We start from the raw sequence: 12,321 nt of genomic DNA, 5'->3' as shown, positions 1-12,321 counted from the left end.
ATATGTTTATTAATTAATTATTTAAAATTCGTAGATTTTCGTAGCCTTATAATTATGCTTTTATATATATATATAGCAAGGGCCTTGCTTTAGAGAGGTCGCCATCTTGCGCCGCCATGTATGTACGGCAGACCGAGCGGACAATCCAGCCAGCCAGAGAACACGTTTCGCGTGTATAAATGAACCAACGAAGACAGCGGAAGGAAGGAAGAAGGAGGAGAAAACAGCAGAGAGTGTTAGTAGTTCGTCGATAGAGAGTAGTGAAAAGTTTTTTTAGTTATAAAGTTTGCGAACAAACACTAAACAGACAGCTAGAAGAGTCAGAGTTTGGGACGGAGTCTTTTACCCCCTGGAGTGTTACCGGAGTTTCTGGAGTGCTCAAATAAACTCGCCTTTTTCCCGAATGCTCCTCTGATCTCATGCTCGTGAGGGATTCATTACAATATCGTAACATAGTTTCGATTTCTAAATAAATATTCACCTCGTCGCTAGATAGACCTACTCCTGGAAAAACTCGTGCGCAAGGCTTTTTGTCCCTACGAGGCCACCGTCATTTACCCGACGGTGAGCGAGTGAGCCCTGCAATCTAGAATTTGACCACTGATGTCACTGTTTTCAACCCATTTTACACACTGGCCCTTTAAACTGATGAAGCAGTAATGATAAAGTTCTTTTTCACTGACTACAGGAAGCCAGAGAAAGGGATCCAGTACCTGATAGAGAGAGGCTTCGTGTCGGACACTCCAGTTGGCATCGCTCGCTTCATCCTGGAGAGGAAAGGCCTCAGCCGGCAGATGATTGGAGAGTTTCTGGGAAACCGGCAGAAACAATTCAACAAAGATGTTTTAGAGTAAGTACGGGAGTATAGAGCAATAATGTCAGGAAATGTAGGACAAATGTAAAAAAAGATCCAGGTGAATGTAAATGGACTGAATGATAAATGGACTTCATTTATATATAAGGCTCTTCTAGTCTGAGCGACCACTCAAAGCAATGTACAACACAAGCCAGCATTCACACACGCAGCATACACTGGTGGCATCAGGCACAATAAACAGTCCCATGCACACTCACACACAAGTGGGAGAAATTTGGTTCAAGCAAGTTCAGCATCTCACTCAAGGACACTTAGTGGACAACCTGAGCCACAGCCACCTGTAATGTGTATCTGTATAATAATATGTAACATGACGAGTGTTTCTGAGTTTCCATGGTGTTCAGCGGGAGAGGTTAGACTGTGACCTCTGCTGTGTGTGTTTCAGCTGTGTGGTGGATGAAATGGACTTCTCAGGAATGGATTTGGATGACGCCCTCAGGAAGTTCCAGGCTCAGATTAAAGTTCAAGGAGAAGCCCAAAAAGTGGAGCGACTCATAGAGGCCTTTAGGTTTGTATGTTGTTGGATACAGTGAGTTTACAATGGAGAAACGCCTGAGTGATAGACAGATATAAATGCACTGAATTGTGGCTACGCATCAAAATGCAAATGTTGTTTCTGTCTCTTCTGCAGTCAGAGATACTGTGTGTGTAATCCAACGCTGGTTCGGCAGTTCCAGAACCCGGACACCATCTTCATCTTGGCTTTTGCCATCATCCTCCTCAACACAGATATGTACAGTCCCAACGTCAAAGCTGAGAGGAAGATGAAACTGGAGGATTTCATCAAGAATTTGAGAGGTGCTACTAGACAGAAAAGACACAAACACTTGATATATAACACATATTACACAGTAAAAGTAGTCAGTGATGCCTTTATGGACACAATGAGCAAATGAACATCTAGTTAACAGGACTTTTAAATGTGTTTTAAGTCCATCTGAAATCTAATTGCATTTTTTGTTATGTTACAGTAGCATATCTGCTCTATAAATACCTAAAAAAAAATCAGAAACTGAAAGGGAGACATTTTTATTTTTGCCCCCTAGTTTTGCAGTAATTCAACGGAGTATCATTTTGATATCTATCTACGTAGATGGTGACCTTATTTTTATACAGCCATCCGAATCTTGCATGAAGCCGTAACGTCAGCGATCTATGACAGGCAGAGCAGATGGTCACACCGAGCCAGACAGCAGCCTGCCACACAACACCAGGGCCACAGAGTCTGAACAACAACCCACATTAGCTTTTCTGCTCCAGTCTCACTCTTATATAACTTACAAACTTCAACACGTCTATGTCCTGCACCTCAACTTGTTAAACAAGCAATTGGACAAACATTCACAGGCAAAAAGTGCCTAGCTAATGTCAGTGGCAGTGTTTTGTCTCGCATGCCTGCACGGTGAACAAAGAATCCAAAAACTGATAACTGAACTGAAGTCATGATGAATGGAAGTTATGGGGAGCTGATTATAACCACAACAAAACTCTATCAAAACATCTGTTTACAAATTCTCACACAACTCGTGCAGTATAAGTCTCATTTTTCCAGTCGTATGATCAGTACTTCCCAAACATGCATTTTCCCTATTTAAAACACTTCTGCATAAACAGTCTCACAGAGGGATGAGTAGTGCTCTTGGGGAAGCACGTGTTTGCTCAATGGAATACATGAGCATCATTTAAAAGCAGACACTTCTCCAGGCTCGCTACTCATATGCAGAAGTGTTTTAAATAGTACGGTTTTTCATGCCTTTGGGAAGCACTGGAAAAATGAGACTTGGATTATACTGCACGAGCTGTGTGAAAGTTTCTAAACAGATGTTTTGATATAGTTTTGCTGTTGTTGAATGCAGCCCCCGTCATGCTAATTCATCAACAATTTTGTGGATTCTTTGTTCGCTGTGGAGACATGGGAGAGAAAAACAGACAAATTCAGTGTAACACAGGATGAGTAATTGCCACATAAAATAATAATGTTGTTGGTGAGGTAATTCCTTTAACTGCTCAGCAGCAGTACATTAAACAACGTATTTGGTCTGACATGGTCCTTACACTTCAGTATCACTAACAACATGCTGCCTACTGGTGACATGCAGGCTACAGCGCAAGTTTGTTTACTTTGTCCCTCGCTCACGGTGTAACACTGGCGCTCTGGTAGCCTGCCAGTGGCTGTCAGTCAAATACAGACATGCCCCTCCAGCCTGCTGAGACGAAAAGGAGTATTTATGATATTTCCCCAAACACCTCTTTATTCCTGTTAATGAAAAATGGGAGAAATGTAAAAAACATCTAGTAATTATTTTTTAATGCAAAAAGGAATGACTAAATATAATTTCATTTGGACTTTAAGCAGTTTTTTTGGCATCTTGCATCAGACACAGTGTTTAATTTGTGACTTGTGTAATGCAGTTTTGACTTACACCATTTCCTAAAACCCTCCATTCCCCTCTCCTCACCAAAGGCGTAGACAATGGCCAGGATATCCCCAGGGACCTGCTGGTTGGGATCTACCAGCGGATACAGAAATGGGAGCTACGGACCAACGATGACCACGTGTCCCAAGTGCAGGCAGTGGAGAGAGTCATTGTGGGCAAGAAGCCTGTGAGCAACATAACAGTGCTGTGAAATATGTTGTCACGACTAGCTTAAAGTTCATTCATTTATTTATACTGTCTTTGTCTGTATAGGTGCTGTCCCTTCCCCATCGTAGGCTGGTGTGTTGCTGCCAGCTCTACGAGGTCCCCGACCCCAACAGACCTCAGAGGACCGGAGTTCACCAACGAGAGGTCTTCCTCTTTAATGACCTTCTGGTGGTAAGACTCACATTCATCACTTTTTAAGACATGAAATCTACATATTGAATTTTAAAGGATTAGTGTGTAAGATTTAGGGGGATTTAGTGGCATCTAGTGGTGAGGACTGCAGATTACAACCGGCTGAAACTTCTCCTGGTTAGAATTCCTTCAGTGTTCATTGTTCAGGAGGTGTTTATGGGGAGCCAAATTATCCACAGAGGTCTCCTCCTCTTTAAAACAAATGTACCAAGTGAATAAAACTGATAAAAACACTGAATAAAGCAGTTTAATGTTACAAATCAGTGTTTCTCTAATGCTGTTTGGCATGATGGAGACGGTCCGCTAGCCCATCACTTGCAAATATGTGCTCACCTCTTTTTCCTAATAACTTAGGACTTTTTCAGCAGGATCCAAATTAGCTGCAGAGGTCTCCTCCTCTCCAAAACAAACAGACCTGGGATCTCATTTAGAAAACAATGCGTCGGATCCATACGAAAAATGTTCATACAGACAAAAGCCAAAAATGGTGTGCGCCAAAAAATATTTGACAATTTTTACAATCAAGCTTCCACCTCATCTGCGTCCCCAGTTTCCTGTCTTCAGAATGTTCATGGGTCAAAGTTTCTTCCATGAAGTATATTTTTATAGCTCATAACTTTTGCGTGGGAAGTGGCATGTCGTTTTGTGCGTATGCAATGTTTATAAATGAGACCACTGGTGATTTAAACCGGTAAAACACTTTTAAGAAATCACTGTTATTCCGACATTCTCATCGTTGAGGTGCTGCTAAATACAGTGGCTGAAGTGAAAACTCAAATGGCCCTATGATTAATAGAGCCAGTGTTTGGTTTGTCCATTCTGGGCTACTGTAGAAACATGGCAGTGCAGCAGGATAAACATGTAGATCCAAACTGCTCATTCTGAGGTAACAAAAACACAACAAATCAGATCAGAAATCAGAATCAGAAATACTTAATCGATGCCCGAGGGAAAATTATGATTCGTTACAGTCACTCCAATGTAAAGAGTAGAGAATAATAAGAAGTAAGAATAAGAGTATGAAATAAATGTGTGCAAATAGAAAGCAGTAGAATAGAAAAAATGTGCATTATGCTACCATGTTTAACACGAGTACTTAGAGATATAAAAAATCAAAATATTAAAAATAAAGTATATATCGTCACTGTGCTGAGGCTGTAAGTGTGTAATTTAACTACACTATATACATCAGTAGAATAAAACAGCAATAGAATTAGAGTGAACATGGAAATATGAACAGTTATGTGCATTGTATGTCAAATTAATATGTATATTCAAGAGGTGACAAATTGCACCCGATAGTTACTTATGAATTATAAATGCAAAAGGTAAATGAAGTTCAAATGCCAGTCTACTGACTCAGAGTGCTGATGATGGCAACTGGTAGGAATGTCTTCCTGTGGCGCTCTGCGGTGCATCTTGGGGAATGAGCCTGTCACTGATTGTGCTCCTGTGTCCTCCTATGATATTTTTTAATTGATTGTATACTGAAGAATGCATTATATTCAATTTCTGCCAATATGTCCCCTAAATTTTACACACTGTACATTTACAACCTTGCAAATAAAATATCCAATCTGTGTTCTCTGCATCAGGTGACCAAAATCTTCCAGAAGAAGAAAACCTCAGTGACTTATAGTTTCAGACAATCTTTCCCTTTGGTTGAGATGCAAGTGCACATGTTCCAGAACTCATGTAAGCAGCCTATTTTTCATTTTGCACATTTCAGCTCTTCTTAATGACCCTCTATGATTATGAAGTATTTTATTTCTCTCTGTTTGCACCTCACAGACTACCCTCATGGCATCCGCCTGACCTCAGCAGTCCTGGGTGGGGAGAGGAAGGTTCTTATCGTTTTTATGGCACCCAGTCAGCAAGACCGCACCCGCTTTGTTAGCGACCTCAGGGAGAGCATTGCTGAAGTGCAAGAGATGGAGAAGTACAGAGTGGAATGTAAGTGCCCCATCTACTGGCTGTTACTGTGAACTATAACTTTGGATGTTGTGATGATTGCACAGCTTTCAGCATCAAGAAATAAAGTGCTGCAAGTATATTACTTATCATTTGTACTGTGTCTCCCTCTGATTTTAATTCCCCTGTGCCCTTTGTGTTTATTTACAGCCGAGTTGGAGAAACAGAAAGGTGTGATGCGGCCCAGCTTGCTCACTGGAGGTGTGGTTGGAGGCGTAGGTGTGAAGAGCGATGTTGTGAATGGCACCCTGGGAAGGACAAGTTTTGATGACAACTGCTCGGTGGGTGAGGGTCTCAAACGCACGGCGCTCAGCTCATCTCTCAGGGACCTATCGGACGCAGGTGAGAAAACGTCCCCTCAGAAATTGGGTTCAATTTGCATTTCTTTCCTGTCAGCTGGGTGGAACTGGGTAGCACAGCTTCTATAAAATATTTCTGTCTCTATTGCTACATCCTGTTCTTCTTTCTCGCTGATATTCAGACACAGCTTATGCAACTCCTCTTTTTTTCAAAAACACATGTGAACAAACTTTCTTCCACTCTTTGCTAACCTGACTCTTCCTGGTGGGGTGCAGGGAAACGTGGTCGCAGGAACAGTGTTGGTTCTCTGGACAGTACCATGGAAGTAAGTCTTAAAGACTAGATGTTGACCTGTAACCTTTAACAGACCTGCATTTTCCCCTCACTGGTGCTTCATCTTCCCGAGCACGCTCAGTGTGTGCATATAGATGGTGTGCGTGTACATGCATGTGTCCACATAAACCTGTCCTGCACTGACACTCTTTGCATGGCTGTTCACGCTTGCCCAAGCATGTCTCAAACCTCCAGATACAACTATGTCCTGTGTGTGGTGAAAACAGGAACTTTAGTGCCTTTTTTCCTTAAAGGGGCAGTTCACAAAAAAAAAGACATTTTTCCTTCTACCTGTTTGGTGTGAGTTGCAGAGGGTTGGAGATGTGGGCCATAGAGACGTCTGCATAAAACTAGATGGCACTCTGCTTGTGGTGCTCAGAGTGCCAAAAAATACATTTGAAAAACTGATCTCATCCTCTGCTTGGAGGAAAACAAGCTTCCGGACCTCATTGTTTTCCCAATTTGCAGACATCATTGGCCGCTGTTCTTCTTTTAGTTAGCTGCTAATTGCTAACAGCCACTTTTTAAATCTCCCGCAGTGGGTTGCACACATAACATGTCGTCAAAACATCACACCTGTGCCACCCATGATCCCGTCCTGCCAGCTGTCCCATTTATACAGACCTAATTTCAATGCTGTTATTACCTCCATTCCTGGCTCAAAGGCGAGACAGCTTTGCCCCCCCATTCTGTGATCATACCTTTTATTCAGAACAGCAAGGCGGTGTAAAAGGGGCTTATGTGTCTTTCCAGAAATCATGACCTGGTTACTTAGATAATCCACAGACCTTGTTGTAAGCAGTTTCATGTAGGAACTATTTTCTTTCCCCTGAACTACACCCGCCAACCATATCACTCCACAGAAGGAAGTGTGCATCCACCCATGGATAATAGGCTTGTGACAACACGAATGGACGAGAGGCTCCTGCTGGTGACAGTGCGAGATGTAAATATTAATGGCGTCCTCCTCGGCTGAGCTGTAACTTTACCTAACTCAGTGATGCTAGGTGAGCTAGCAGTTGATGCACGCTTCCTTCTGCGCAGTGATACGGTTCGCAGGTGTAGTCCAGTAGCTCCTATATGAAACTGCTCACAACAAGGTCTGTGGATTATCTTGAGTAACCAGGTCATGATTTCTGAAAAGAAACTTTGCTGTTGAGTTTTTTAAATGTATTTTGGCACATTGAGCACCACAAGCTGAGTGTCATCTAGTTGCATTATATCAGAGAGAAGACAGACATCTCTACGGCCGATATCTCCTACACTCAGCACCTCACATCAAATCAGTCTAGATTAATAAATAGCACTACAGGTAAGAGGGAAAATATGTATTTTGTGGTGAACTGTTCCTTTAAGTGATTTTTCTAAAACCTGATGATGCTTTATTCTCCCAGGGCTCCATCATTAGCAGCCCACAGCCTCACCAGCGCTACCCAATGCCAGGCGTGTTGCCTGGCTGCTATGGAACAGAAGACTTCCGGCCTCATCGCCCCATCCTGAGCCCCGGATCGGGGGTGGGGGGTGGGCCGGGGCAGCAACATACCACTGCTGGGACCGGAGTTGGGGGAGTCTCCAGCAGTGTAGAGAGAGCAGGAGCGGGGAGCGGCCCTGGGGGGAGCAGCAACAACAGCAGCGGTTCCTTCCTGGGCTCCCTATTCGGCAGCAAACGCGCCAAACCACCAGGGCCCCTTATTCCACCGGGGCCACCCTACCCCGCACCTGTACCCCCACCGACTACGGGAGGGCCCCCTCCTCACTCCCCTTCATCGCTGTGCCAGCTGGACGGGGGACCCTCCAAGATCCAGGCGCTGCACGCACAGTACTGTCACGTGGCCACCGTGCAGCCGCCACCACCTTACTACCATCACCATCGCTACCACGTCCAAACTGCCCCCCCTCCTTTGCAAGGAGTGCCCCCTCATACTATACAGAGAGGCCCACTACCCTGTCGTCCACCCCTTGGCCCCCCACTCGCCCAGCACCCGCAGCTGGCCCATCTCTCCCAGCTATCCCAGCATGGGCTTCCGGGTCGTTACGCCAACATGGTGGTGGGATGTCCCCCCCCCCTTTCTCCTCTCTCCCAACATTCCCAGAACCCACAGTTCGCCCTGTACCACGCGCAGCCTACACACTCTATCAGAGGGGGCGCCGTCCCTGGTACCAAACTTCCGCTAACCCTGTCTCACTCCCACCCCCACCCCCACGCACACTCCCAAACCCACCCCGGACACGTGCACACACCACACCCAGCCAGCCACTCCACCCACCAAACACACTTCATATTCGGCACTCTACCCCACAACCTTCCATCCGCCTCCGTCAATGCGCATCACGCAGCGTCCGTCGCCCCGTATCTGCCCCAGTACCCTCCTCTCTCTTCCATCCCCCCTCCCCCACCACACTCCCCTTTACCCCCCCCTTCGTCCCCCCTTACCCCTCTTACACCTCTCTCCCCTCTCCCCCCCCAGCACCCCGGGCAGCCTCAGCAGGGGCCGCAGGTGACGGGGGCTGGAGCGACAGGTACAGGGGGCAGCTCCAAATCCAAGCCTATCAACCGGATAAGTACCGTGGTGTGAGCAGGATGGGGGGCCCGAGGGGTCACAGGTCAGATTATAGAGTGGAGGAGGTTGGCAGGACGAGGTCTAGGACCAAGTCTGCCAGGACAGAAAGTAACAGCAGCAGCGCTAGTGACAAGAGGAAACGCAGTTTGCTTCGTCTCTGTTACTTTCACCTCCGTTTCCCACACATGTAGGTGGAGATAAAGAGCACAGCCAGAGTTTAACAGCGTGTGCACACGTCTTTGAAACCTGCACACACATGCACATCCACAAGAATAAAAACAATATAAAAAAAAGTCTATAGCCATATAATTTAAGATGAAACTAAATCTATATCTAGATATATTGCCTCAGTTTTAATTGTTTGAAGTCTAGTTGAGTCTGTATGAGACTATTTCCATGTACAGTACCACGATGTAATAATGTGACACTGGAAAAACGGAGACCATATATATCCAGCTGCTTACACGGGGATGTAAATAAACCACCGAATGCATTCCGGCAGAGTTTGGCATTAAAAAGAGCAGAGAGTTGCAAAAAATGTCCCTTGACTTTGCAATAATTTACTTGGCTTCATGATGTCTCCGTCCATTTTTGCAGGTTGCTAACAGGCATCTTTTTTTCTAAAGACGACCTCAGATATGTTGCTTTGTCTTAAACTTCTACAAACCAGTGCACGGTTTCCTGACAGTCTTTTGCTTAATGGTCTTTTACATGTTGACAGGAGCCACCTGGCTTTATAATGCATTCCTTGTGGGGTACGGGGAAATTAACGACACAATCAATAATATATTTTGAATGTTTCTGAAGCTTCTTGCTGTTTTATCGATATTATAATATACCTGCTATGAGTATGATGAATATTGTACGATAATTGTTTTGATCAGTGATTAATTATATCAGCAGATGTTTGTACATGGTTATAGAGAGTATATGCACATATAAATCCCCTCAGTTCGCCATAACCACTAGAGGGTGTTCCGATATGTGAAGTGTGATTTATTTCCATAGTACCATGCTTTCCATTCAGTTCATCTTTTTGATAATTAGTATTATTGGTTGTTGAAAATAATGAATGAGTTTTGTTCAAATTGAGTTGAACACCAACAATATTCCTCCTTTTCTGTTTTTGTTTGATGTGAGCAAACAGGGGCACGATTTCTCAAACGGGGTGACTAACAAAACTTGAATTTAAAGAATGGAACTGAGTGCATGTTTATTTTCATTTTAGATTTATAAGGCTCCCATGTTTGGAAAAAAATGGTTGCAGAAATTGGATTCCCCTCTTAATTAAACAGGACACCTGTGCTCACTTCACAGCCATCAGATTTAGTCATTGTGTGTTTTTTATGTTTTGAGGAAGCACGCTTTTACATGAAGGTTTCGTGGTTTTGCACACGTGATGTCTTAAGTCAGAAATGGCCGCCTTCTGATCCTCCCTCCTCTGCCACTTTTTCAAATCTCTTATTACATTTTTGTTGATGCCACGGCATCCTGCTGAGGGCTCCTTGTTTACAAACACAACAAGAGTCAAGAATGTAAAATAGCCTACAGGTACATAATGTATTTCCCCCCTTTTTTTCTGTGGGCCTCGTGTGTAAGTGTTAACCCTTTTGCTACTGCAGTTTTTGAGGTTGTAATTGAGCGCTGATGTCGTTTACCTTCAGTGCCATTGATTACCAACTCTGGTTATGGAGAGAATGAGTGGCTAAGGACAAAGTCGAGAAGTCTACGTAACAAACTACTGAAAAAGATGGCGGAGTTCAAGAAGATCTCAACAAATTGATTTTAAGGAGGTTTGGAGAGTGTCAGGAATGTCAGATGACGATTTTATATGTGTTGGCTAGCCTTTTTCTTTTTCTTGTGTCCTTTTGACTCTTCTTGCATGAATATATCTGCACTTATTGACTAGATTGTACTGTATAAATCTGAATGTACATACTATATTATACATAGGCTTCTTATCATAACTATGGGATGAACTACTCCCATTCTGTATTCAGGTGCGTGCATGTGAGTGCCACTTAGTATGTACAGAGAAAAAGAGGGACAGGGATAGGAGATGTTGGCCATAAGGAATATTGACTTCTTTTTCTTTTCTTATTATTTCTGACTGAAGGTGAGAGAATGAGTTACCATTATCTAAATTAAAGCCTAAAAAAAGTTTATATGTCAGTGCACTTATTGATATCATTTAAAACAAATGATTTCAATTTTTTCTTTGTGTATGTATTATGTGTACTGAAAGAATAGAGAATTGAGATGTGAATATTTATTGCTTCTGATAAATTAAAGTGTCCTTGCAGTGAATTGGTCTATGTGTACTTTTTATACAACCTAACCTAACTTCCACAATTAAACATAACATAATAACATAGCCACACAAGATGAACGAGGAATATGATACATTAAAGATAGGTGCAGTGTAGGCTACTCTGCAGCTCTTTACAGAAGACATTTTTAAAAATTTAATAATGCTGCATAATACCAAAAGAACAGGCTTCTTAACCTGTTGATTTAGGGTAATTTAACATTATTTTATTGTTATTTATTGCATCAAAAAAGGAAATTAGAAAAACAAAGTGGTTTATCACGCTACTGTCAGGCATAGTTAGATTCTGAACGGGACTGGGCACAAGCCCAGGACCCAAAGTGTCAGGGCCTCCCTAGCCTTCATCTGCAAAATGTCACTTAAATTACTGTAACATGTGAATTACTGAAACATGCCAACCTAGATAAGACTCAAAATGACCACATAGAGATGCAAAAGGAACTGCAAAGAGACATAAAACAACCAAAACAGACAGCAAAACTCAGGAAAATCCAAGGCACTCTCTTTGGAAAACTTAAAAATCTTTTATTATCATGGCTTGGTTATCTTAAACCTTTAAAAACTTTGACGCATTTTGTCATACAAGCCTTTGTCAGGGAGTCAAACCAAAACAGACACTACATGACCTCAAAACATAGAAGGATTAATGAATGGGCCTATTGGGCACACGCCCCGGGGCCCTAAGTGTCAGTCCCCCCCATGGCCTTCACCTGCATAGTGTTACCCAAATTAATACCAGGAAGAGATTCAGAGTGACCACAAAAACCTGGGACTGAAAAGAAACACAAAGTAAATACAAAAGGGGCAAAACAACTACAAAGAGATGTAAGTGTGTGTGGGTGTCTTGCGCCTATATAGGAGAGGCTGGGGGTCCTTTTGCATATCTCTGCCCAGGGGGGCATATCTCATAATACGCCCCTGCTATTAGCTATTACCAAACAACAGATTACAAACAAATTTCTTTTAAAATAAATTAAGTTGATTGGTTGAAAAATATTTCCAGAGAGACCATTTTACACTGTGTCATGGCTGATTTCATTTGCCTGATTTATGTTGTAATTACAGGACTGGAGGTGGCGTACGTGGGCACTACTTTCAGGGAGTAAACGTGCG

The 12,321-nt window shown here is 43.1% G+C and overlaps 1 protein-coding gene across 3 annotated transcripts in view; it reads left to right on the top strand.

Annotated features, from left to right (window-relative positions):
- iqsec2b (IQ motif and Sec7 domain ArfGEF 2b) overlaps window positions 1-9,032 on the top strand; it is a 41,518-nt gene extending 32,486 nt beyond the window's left edge. For 2 of the 3 annotated variants that reach the window (XM_049580670.1, XM_049580671.1), the window contains exons 5-14: window positions 689-850; window positions 1,263-1,385; window positions 1,509-1,675; window positions 3,342-3,481; window positions 3,568-3,693; window positions 5,310-5,409; window positions 5,506-5,667; window positions 5,836-6,027; window positions 6,261-6,310; window positions 7,713-9,032. In XM_049580670.1, coding sequence (XP_049436627.1) covers window positions 689-850; window positions 1,263-1,385; window positions 1,509-1,675; window positions 3,342-3,481; window positions 3,568-3,693; window positions 5,310-5,409; window positions 5,506-5,667; window positions 5,836-6,027; window positions 6,261-6,310; window positions 7,713-8,894 — 2,404 coding nt within the window. In that variant the 3' untranslated portion in view covers window positions 8,895-9,032. The remainder of the gene's footprint in view (window positions 1-688; window positions 851-1,262; window positions 1,386-1,508; window positions 1,676-3,341; window positions 3,482-3,567; window positions 3,694-5,309; window positions 5,410-5,505; window positions 5,668-5,835; window positions 6,028-6,260; window positions 6,311-7,712) is intronic. The other variant, XM_049580672.1, reaches the window with a different exon arrangement.
- The last annotated feature ends 3,289 nt before the right edge of the window (window positions 9,033-12,321 follow it).

This window comes from Epinephelus fuscoguttatus, linkage group LG7 (genome assembly GCF_011397635.1).
Source record: "Epinephelus fuscoguttatus linkage group LG7, E.fuscoguttatus.final_Chr_v1".
NCBI classification, from domain to species: Eukaryota; Metazoa; Chordata; class Actinopteri; order Perciformes; family Serranidae; genus Epinephelus; species Epinephelus fuscoguttatus.
The sequence above is the reverse complement of the archived record's forward strand: the minus strand, read 5'-3'. Positions and strand labels throughout refer to the sequence as shown.